The 10,302-nt window shown below is 44.6% G+C and overlaps 1 protein-coding gene across 1 annotated transcript in view; it reads left to right on the top strand.

The window, feature by feature from the left end:
- rell1 (RELT like 1) overlaps positions 1-5,602 on the top strand; it is a 14,526-nt gene extending 8,924 nt beyond the window's left edge. The window contains exons 5-7 of the mRNA XM_079295942.1: positions 1,534-1,776; positions 3,603-3,735; positions 4,517-5,602. Of these exons, the coding sequence (XP_079152068.1) occupies positions 1,534-1,776; positions 3,603-3,735; positions 4,517-4,552 (412 nt within the window). The 3' untranslated portion in view covers positions 4,553-5,602. The remainder of the gene's footprint in view (positions 1-1,533; positions 1,777-3,602; positions 3,736-4,516) is intronic.
- The last annotated feature ends 4,700 nt before the right edge of the window (positions 5,603-10,302 follow it).

Below are 10,302 nucleotides of genomic sequence, written 5' to 3'. Positions count from 1 at the left end.
TTTCTTTTTTTTCCTTCCCTCCTGTGGATCAAACTCATTTTTTTTAGCGCATTTTTCACCAAGAACACACATTTTCTCCCCCTTGTTCTGTTAGAATAAATGAATTAAATGAAAAAGGAATGCCTAATATTATTCAGTGAAATAACACATTGAATAAAACATTTTTTCTTTTATTTTTCTGCTTTCTCTCCTGCTGCTTATAATCCGATTTAACTCAGAGAACCACTGGTCTACGCTAAAGGACCACCCCTTGTGTCCCGTATGTATGTCTGGTGCGGACAGGGCTGTGCCACTGCGGGAACTTCCCCCAGGGGACCAAGAACCTTTTTTTACAGAAACTCAGGGACGTGACCCCGACTTTCAAAAGGAGGAACCAGGAACCAAATGTAGTTATAATTATACTTCCAGGTGTCCAAAGACATCCCCGCTCTCCTGGTAGAACTCTCCAATGGACCAGCAGCCTTCAACGCAGACACAGCAGCACCTACATCTTGAGTAAAACCTTCACGAATAAGGAAGTACTTTGGTCCATATTTATATTAAGACCTGGCGGGTTTCTTTTCCGGAGCCAAATCCCCCGCATTCAGCCTCCAAAGTGTCACATTAACACCCACTTTCTTTTGGAATCGAGGTGTTCAGCACGTCAGCCGTCCGCACACTTGTGACCGTATGCCGCGGCCTCTGTTCCTCGTCCGTTCTCGACACAGATGGAAGATATGCGACTCTTTATGCTCTCAGTCCCTTGAGACGCGTGCGCAGTTTATTATACGAGCGTGTCAATGGGTAGAGACGCTGTTTATTCTGCCTTTGTGTGTAAACAATGCGAGGAGCTGCTCTCCGGGGTCGTGAAACATGCACACGCAGTTCCTCTCAGGGGAAAAAAAATGCGAGCGATCAAACAGACAAGGAAGCCGGCGTCAATTAGCGCCCGTTAGCACACTGCTGAGATAAATACTGTATGAAAGTGGAGAGGGAGCCGTATGTGTCGGATGAGTTTGCCGTCTTTTAACCACCGATTCTCTTTCCTAATCAGTTGACCAACGCTCCACCTGAGGCCTGCTCGTACAGGAAATTGCCTCCGCTCTTGTTATCATGATTCAATACATAATCGTCGTTCCCAAAGAGCTTGTCAGTTTGACATGAAGATATGAGATGAGATATTAATGTGTCATGTGGCAGCCCTGCAGGATTCAACGAGCTTGAATCTGCATGAAATGGAAATGTTTTTGAATGTAGGTCAGTTGTCTGTGGGAGGTCTGCCTTTTCTCAGCGCCAGATGTTGGACGAGCTGATCTAAAAACGCACCGCGCTACTTTTTGTTTAATTTAATCTCTAGATGTGTCACAGAAACATTCTGGTGACCTATAAAATATTTCATGGTTCATTTTCTCTCTTTATTGCATATTTGTTACTTTGCTTGTGCTCTTCTAGTAATACTTGGCCGTAGTCATCCGCGGCTATCTCGATCACTGTAATGTCTGATTTATTAATAATAATTGTGACACTGACTTCTGGTTCTTCTTCCCTCTTTAGTCCTCCGCTCACCCCCACGTCTCCCGGCACCCCTCCGCTGACTCCCATATCCCCCGGCGCGCCCCCGGGAGCTGCCAAGCACACCTGCAGCCACCTGCACACCATCGGCGGCCTGGGCGGCCATAAGAACATCTGCAACCGCTGCAGTCACAAGAAGTGGCCGCTTATGAGGAGGCTGTCTCCCCGCAAGGTGGAGCAACGCCGCAGCCAACACGGAGAGGTCACGGTCCTGGCTGTGGGCAGGTGTGTGTCTAAGTCGAGGGGAAATAGAGTTTTCATTGCTCCTAGACATTTTGGAGGGATATTTCTTACCCCCAAAATGTCTCATACCAGACGAGGTGCTTTGATGAGCAGATATCAATTAAAACACTCTGCCCCAGAGGCATATTACATGTTAGTTTACACACTAACAATCAAACATTAACCCCAAAAAAGCTCCACACCCAATTACATCGACTGAGATTGCCGTGCACTTCGGCACCAGACCAGTGACCTGGAAAATGCACATGTGAACAGTCTGGGTGAAGCCTGGGAAAACAGATGCTGCAGGGTTCAGACCGGGTTGAGTGTTCCTGCAAAGCGTCAGAGGTTAACCCGGGTTGCGGATCCGCTGCTCCATGGCAACAGTCCCTGTTAAAAAAACGCATGCAACTAGAGAGACCGTGATAGCTACAGAGAACAGCCTAATGTGTCTAGTTATACTGTCTAAATTTTGCCTTTTTTTGCAAACACCTTTTGTTGGATTTCAAATGGATGCTGGTGCTCCCATCATGCAATGCTTTCTTCATTTAGATGAAATATGATATCTTTATTGAAAGTACAAACTGCTGAGAGGACATGCCCTTCCTGTGGCTGCTTCACAATAAAAGCCACACGGATGTTTTGCCAGTTGAACGCTTTTAATGTGAAGCAGCTGGAACAGGATGTTCCGTTTGCATCGGCGGTAACTTTGACGCAGAGTTGACAGTGAAACACGCACGCATCCGATTCCTGTGACTCCCTCGCGCTCGTGAAGGCAATCTGAATACGACACGGGAATGGCGGACTCCACCACTAACAATGGAAGCTTCTAGATAGAGCGATAATTACTGAACGTATTGAATGGCTGCTGTTGGAAAAACCAATGCAGACAATAAATAGTATGAAAAAGGATTCTGAATTTAAGAAAATATTCTTGTTTGCTCCAATAGTTTAAGGTATTTCATTTGTATTAAAGATGGCCTTGGACCTTTTCTCATTGCTCTCCAGTGTTTCAAAGGGCTTTAAGAACAAAAACTCCACATTTCGAAATACACCCCGGCAGAATGCTGCCTTATAAAACTCTGTTCAACACGTTTATAGTAAAGAGAACATTTCTCAGTCCAGCAGTGAACCCAGGAAGGCGTTCAGCCTTGTCCCCGCCGCGCCCTCCTCATCCTTAATGTTCTGCTACGAGCTCATTGGGATGCAGAGGGAGCTTTTCATTTGCACACCCAGATGAATGGCTGCGTACGCAGAGGCCGAGGGTCAGCATAACCTGGATACGAATATTCATTTGCTGATTTAATTAAAGCGTTGGTAGTGTCTGTCTGTGTGTGTGAGTGTCTGTGTGTGTGTGTGTGTGCACAGGTGCCTTTGAGTGGGTGGGTGGATGAGGGAGGTGTAACGTTTCTGTCACAGGGAGTGTGTTTGTTTGTGTATTATCAGTGAGAAGAGACTGAGGCGGATGCCCGCTGTGGCACAGATGAGAATAGCAGACACCCACCGAGTTTATTCATTGCAGGACTATTTTCTGCGGGTTATTTATATGACGTACGATGTAAATATACCGTTCACAAAGTGAACAAAACAGCAGCAGAGAGGGGCTATTTTATTATTATTTTATTCTGACCTGGAAAAATACTCTCTTTCTTGATACTTTCTTGAAAGAGTCCAACAGCTACATTTCAGCCAGAGCTTTCCTCACACAGTAAGAGCAGCAATTTGTTTTAATGAGCCACCTCTGCACCTCTGGTCTCATTTCCCAGACTGCAAAAAAAAACAACAACATTCAAAACCTTTTCATTTTATTTATTTTTGTCTCCTCTCAGGTTCCGGGTGACGAAGTGTGAAAAACCGACCCGGGAGAGGCGGACGCTGCTAATAACGGACTCTACTGGGAGCGTTCCCGCGTCTCCCACGGCGCCGGAGCCCAAGAGCCGGACGACGTCTGAGTCCCAGCAGGTCTGTATCCTGGACACCTCTTCACCTGTGTCCTGCTTTCTCTCCGCTGCCGTCTTCCACACATCAGTCAACAAATGTTGTGCAGCTGGAGACGAGAGAATTATCATTTTGTTTTCCTGAAAAACGGCTTAAATGATGAATCAATTATCAGAATAGTAGCCGATTCATTTTCGGTCGATTGCCTAATGACAGATGTCACAAACGACGTTGTATTGGTGACATAGTGATACAGTAGATTCAGCTGTGTGTCGTGTTATGTAAAGTTAGTTTGATCATAGCTAAATACGTTTTGAAATATTCATGATAAAAGAGCGACTGAAATATCCAAACCGAAGCAATAATTAGCCTCCGGCCTGCGGTTTTCTGTTTACTGTCTCAGGAACTCTGGTTATGAAATTGCGATGCTCCAGGTGATCGTAAACGGCCTCCGCACATCTCTCCTCTGTGGTTCATTTGCTGTTTACATGCGTGCAGAGGAGTTGTGTTCTCCCCGTTGACGCTGCTTTCTCGAACCGCACAGAAAAAATGTCCTCGTGGTTTCTTTTCGGCTTCGTTTGTGACCAAAAATATTCAATTCTCATTCAACGCTCTCGGCAGCAGAGCAGCCAGATGAGGCTCTCATTGCTAAACGCATTAAATACAGATTCATGTAGCTTTCTCATGTTGGCTGATTGAGAAAGAAAACCCGGGGAAGTCAACAAACCCGATGGGAGAACACACCCAATCTGAAGATTATCAAAGATTCATTTCTGTATTAAATCAAGATGACTTCCTTCTCCAGGAACAGACGGACGACTTGGACAAAGAGAACCGATAGCAGTCTGGAGGATCCAGAGGAGAGAAGACAACATCTGGACAAAACAAGAACATTCAAACATCAGCGCTGGAGGAGCGAAGTCCTGCTCCACGGGGAGCCAAACGTGCTGCTGAGGACGAGGACCACGGTGGCGAGAGTGACATTACAGTCGCACCCAGCCAGTTATTTCACAAGCAGCAATGGGGAATGTGAGATTTCCTCTCAAAATAGATTCACAACAGTGCCTTACTCATTGGCGTTTAGGCACGGCGGCTGCTTCATGTCAAGGAAGCCTGGACCGGGGCTTTCCCGATGAACTGAGGTCTTGTTGCTCAATATGCCGATGATGTGTGTACATATGTTTGTGTATGTGGAAAGGTAACCCAGAATTTTTGTAGCTCATCAGTCAGTTAGTTGATCGAACTACACCCCAGAGACGCACACAGCCAGTCTGAGCTTGAATTGGATGCTTAAACCTGCATCCTGAGTTTTCTATTTCTGATTTCCCACGTGTCAATTACGTACATCTGAAACTGCAGTCATGTTTATTTTCTGTTTATATTTATTATTAACAAGTTATCAGCTCATAAAGTTGTTTTCGGCGAATGTGTTGGCAAACATTTGCCTGTTGAAACATCCAGCAGACATTGAGCAACGTTAGCTTCACGTCCTCCTGGTGAGCTGCGGCGTTCACTCTTCTTGTAGCTTTGTTTTGGTCTCAACGTTACCAGGCAGAGAATGTCTTATGAAAAGATGCATTGTGGGAAATGTAGGACTGAGAAAAGTACAAGTCATTATATCTCAGGCTTTAAGTTGAATCACCCTTTTTAAAACAATCGGTCTAAAGTGAGTCCTTTCATGGAAGTGCGATACTAAAGTACCTTTTAAAGACTCATGAGCTAAACATCCAAATATATCATTTCCCCCAAATCTTCATCAAAACACATCATTTTAGCCATGTCTTTTTTCATTTGTCACTTCATTGTGCCTAATTTCTTTTAAAAATAAATAAATAAATCCGTGTTTTATATTTTGGGACGGTTTGCTGTGTTTCTATCTTTGTATAATAAAAGAAATAAAGAGGACTAACTCATGTCAAACTACAATTAATTAACTTTATTGTTGTATACTACTAGTATTCCACTAACGTGCGGGTCTCCAGCGAACATTAGTCGTCGAACTACTACAGTGTGTTACACAACAACAACTCTCCTTCCGGTTCCGGTCTAACTCCACAATCACGAGCTCCCGACACAGAACCGGCAAAAACCCACTTTACAGGGTCGCTACAATATTCTATTCTTTCTCATCTTCTCTCACATCTGCGGCCTCGCTCCTTCTCGGGCCGTTTTTCGCGGCGTAATTGAAAAGATGATTTGTGTTATTTCATCTCGACCAGGTATAGTCTGACGACCTCGGGCTCTCGATTATATGATTTCCAGTTTTCTGAGTGGCATATGTCTGCCGCTGGTGTCACTTGACAGCGCTGGAGGGAGCATTGACTCTCAAAACATTAACATGCAGCTAGTGGAAAAAACAACAACCCCTGATAACACAAGGCGACGTCACCACACCACACCCATGACTGTAGGCTCAAAGCAAACCTGCCTTTCATAAACACACGCGCGCACACACACACACACACACACAACAGAGGAAAGCTAGGGGTTTTAAACCTGTCAGACGGATGCAGCACGAGAAGCCGGTGCAAATATTGACTCCAGTTGCATGCATGTGTGTTTACTTTAGCTCTGTTTCTGGGTGCGGGCGTCCCCAGTGTTATGAAAAGTTCCTCACGCTCCATTAAAGCCGCTAGAAATGACCCACAGGGAAATAAGATGGTATTAAAGCGCCGCTCCGTCTCTTTTGCGTGACTTCATGAGCAGTAAAGTTATCTCGCGCTCTGAATTGTTCAGGCCTCCGCGCGACAGGGTTCCCATGCCGATGCCCCGCCTCTTATCTTTGTCCCTGGATATCAGCCAAGAGGATGGAGCTCTGGCTCAGGTGGGGGATTTTCTTTTTAGGGAAATATTTGGTACCAGCGGGAGGAAGTCGAGTCAATGTTTAACACCTTCTGAACTACATCGGGTCCCGTAAACGCAGTGACCTTCTGGAATGGCTCTCTGCCTTTCTTTGACTCAAATAGTGTGTTTCCAGTGTGCTTTTACGCATGTCAGCAATAACTTGGAAAAGGGCTTTCGCAGTATCTTAACCAGAGTTAAAGCAGCACCGTGTAACGCCTGAAAGCACAAACAGGACTTTCATTCTGTCACAAATGAAAAGTTGAACTCCGATGATGATCTACTCTACTTCCCTACTGTAAAAACCTTTTCAACAGATTGTAATTCAAGTGGTACTGCAGGGTAGGCAGTCTTCTGGAAAAGGCAAGGGACAATGCTGCTAAAAGTCAACATCTTCTCCATCTCTGTTGTCAGAATCTCTTTTTGATAAATCTGTATTTTCTTTGGCAATGCTGGAACAGCAACTTTCCTGCAGGATATTGCACCGTTGCATCCGGCTCCCATGGAGGGATGTGCACGTGCATTTGCGTTGGCAATAGTAAAGCCCTCTCTCTCTGAAATGACCTGCGATTGGCCAAAGTCTGCCGTCACAGGCCGGAGTTTCTAAAGCCTGAAAGTTGTTGTGGATTTTTTTTACCCAATGACGCCAAAAATATCCAGCCTCCCCCAGCTTTGAGCTTTGTTATTTCAGTTTCCGGGTTTAATGTTTAACCAGAGAGAACACATTAGCCAATTTCCAGGGCCAAATCCCAAACCAGGTGGGCTATTTTGGACTTTTTCTCAGACGTTTTAATGTGGAAAGATACCATGTCATGTTGACACTGACTAATGGGGTTTCAGGGCGGAAAGAATCGGTAGAATAATCCAGTTTCACGTGGATATTTCCTCTTTAAATGCAGTCAATTCCCCTGAGACAAGGAAGTGTGTGTGTGTGTGTGCCACAATTAAGAGTGACATCATTAACTCCAACAAAGCCTTGAGAAAAACAAACATACCAGGCGCACACACCTCGGGGGACTGTCTACAGTCGGCTGCCTAATGGACCGAATGAAGACAACATGAAGGAATCTGACACACAAGTGCTCTTTATTTGCCTCCGTTTACATTCGAGGCGCAGCAGGTTGTGGCACAAATAAGCTTGTTGCAAAACTACTTCTGTGCCGTTATCGTGCAGGTGAATTGATTGCCGCGAGTCACTGGGATGACAGCGGCAGTGAAGGATGCTGAGAGGTAACATATGATGGGAAACAAGATCGAAAGGTGAACTCCATTTCCTGCTTTCATTCAGGGATGTCATGGTTCATTCACTCTGATTTTTTGTCCCTCGCGCACAAGCGGTCATTATACCTGCACATCCCTTTTTTTGTGATTATCCTGCTTTCGAATAAGTTCAAATATTAAAGGGTAATAAGTCTGGTAATATATTGAAAAGAATCTCCAAGAAAAGACCAAAACCATCAATGCAGCTATCCTGCTAAAAAAAGCAAATATCTGATCTGACAATGACGTCAAATGAAATACGTGAAATATCACATTGTGGCTCATTTATGTGTTTTTTAAAATTCAACACTGAGAATTCCAAAAAAACCCATAAAATCTTGAAAAGGTAAGGCACATTAAGGAAGGCATCCAGGTGTTTAATCAAGACGCCAAGGTGTCGGACTTCAGACAATCATCCGTCAAATAATGACGTCAAACACAGCACACCTATGCGTGTTCGTGCCAATACAGAAGGGAAATGTAGTTCACAGTTGTTGTTCCCCAAAGCTCAAATACATATGAAGCTCCACGGATACATCCCACAAACTGCAGATGACTACTTCTCTTATTTATTGCTATTGTTTAGATTGTTGACTGCTGCCTTCATTTATGTATTTTTAGTTTCATGCCTTTGGGAACTGTGGTCGTGAACCACATTTCCCACGTGTACGTGCAAGCTCCGGCACACAGGTGTGCGTGCTATTTGACGTCATTATAAGCCTTGAGACTCCCCTCAGTCAAACATTTGCCCCGATGAAGGTCTGAAGAATGGAAGCGTGGCGTTTTCGGTCAATATCTGACAGACCAAAGTCTTTGTTTTTCATGATTTGTGATAAGAAAGGATTGCGATGATTGAAAGTCAGTTTTTCATTTTGGTCTTTTCATGGAGCATGTTGACAGTAGAAAGAAATAGATTAATACCAGCCTGAGTTAAATGCGTCTCCATAGCTCATACAACTCTCTTACTGCGTTTCAGATAAATCCCAAAGTGCACTGTCGTTATGACAACATGAGGCGGAAGGAGAACAAAAAATGAAAGATGGAAGGTTTTTACCTGGGAGCTCATGAAAATACAGCCTCTTTATGCACAAACCGGTATTATGAGCTGATACTGTACACTGAATAAGTTTCAGTCCAACATACATCTGCAGCTTATGAGCACCGAAGATGTAGCTTTTCATTTCACGGGAAGAACAACGTGCAAAGTTGCGTTACCAGCTCGTGATTCCTAAAATAGGGACTCCTATTTTGAAGAAGTCACAAACCAACATGGTAGTGTGCTTCAATGTGATCTACGTCTTCACATATCAGGTTTTTGTGCTTATCCCTTCACTTATTTTCAATCGTCGCACCTTTCTACTCGTGCCAAAACAAATCCCCAGCTGTTACGTATCCATCTCCATCGACACGTATTCTACCTTTCTGTGTATCTTTGAAGGACCAAAGTGATCGGCTCCGTTGTCGTCACGCTGAAACGGAGTGTGTTGATGAAACGATGAGTCACTGGTTCGATTAAGCCGGAACTCCACAGCAGATCCTGTTGTCATCGCCATATATGGAAATCCACAGAGCGAGACAATCGCACACAGACACACTCTCTTTGGTGCAGGTGTGACTTACTTCTTAAGCCTGATTGCAAACACAGGGTGTGTGCATTCATATCCTCATACAGACCGAAAACACATTCTGAGAAGAGTTTTGTGACCAGTTTTTGGAGCAGAAACCAGCGTGATCGATTGTGTGATTTGATTCTTGGAACACTCTTGATTTGATTTGTTAACTTCAGAGTAAAGTGGTAAGACTTGTGAAATCAGACGTGTTTTCAGTGTGGTTTTGCTTGAGCAAGAAGTCGGTGCCGGAGAATGAGCTGGTTTGTGCTCCAGCTTGTGATTCGACTGCTGACTAAACAGCAGCACCACTGTATCCACGAGTCATTTTGGACCAAATGTTCAGCGAAACTTTGACACACACACACACACACACACACATACAAGGCCCTCTGCGTGGCCTGGAGGCCGGCAGTCTATCACATTGTGTGACATTGTGCGGTACGTGACGTGAAAATGTCAAGTTATCGTTTTGAAGTTTGAAACTCATGAAAAATAGTGAAAAACATATCGAAAATACTTGCAATTTCACCAAAGGCTGTTCAAAATACACGCATTTCTTTAGAAATCAATGAATTAAAGAAGGCCTTGTGAAAAACATTCGACCCTGGCATGCCTATAAACAAAGTCCAACAACAGAGAGAGCCAAGTTTCAGGCTTGAGAAGAGCACTCTACAATTGTGAGACCCATGGCGAGCAATTACAAGCGAAGAGCAAGAGGGATGAAGATAGAAAGGAGTGGGTGAGATAAATAGATACATGTCCAAAGAAAGGGCTAATCCTGGTACCGTCCGGGCTCTGTTCCACCTCCTGCACCGACAGAGACGAGGAGACAGACACACGAACGGCCTCTCCTGCTGCGTCAACCCCGAGTCAGTCGGAG

The sequence above is a fragment of the Melanostigma gelatinosum genome (assembly GCF_949748355.1).
Source record: "Melanostigma gelatinosum genome assembly, chromosome: 23".
Taxonomy (NCBI): domain Eukaryota; kingdom Metazoa; phylum Chordata; class Actinopteri; order Perciformes; family Zoarcidae; genus Melanostigma; species Melanostigma gelatinosum.
Note: the sequence above shows the minus strand (reverse complement) of the source record. Positions and strands in the feature narration are given on the sequence as shown.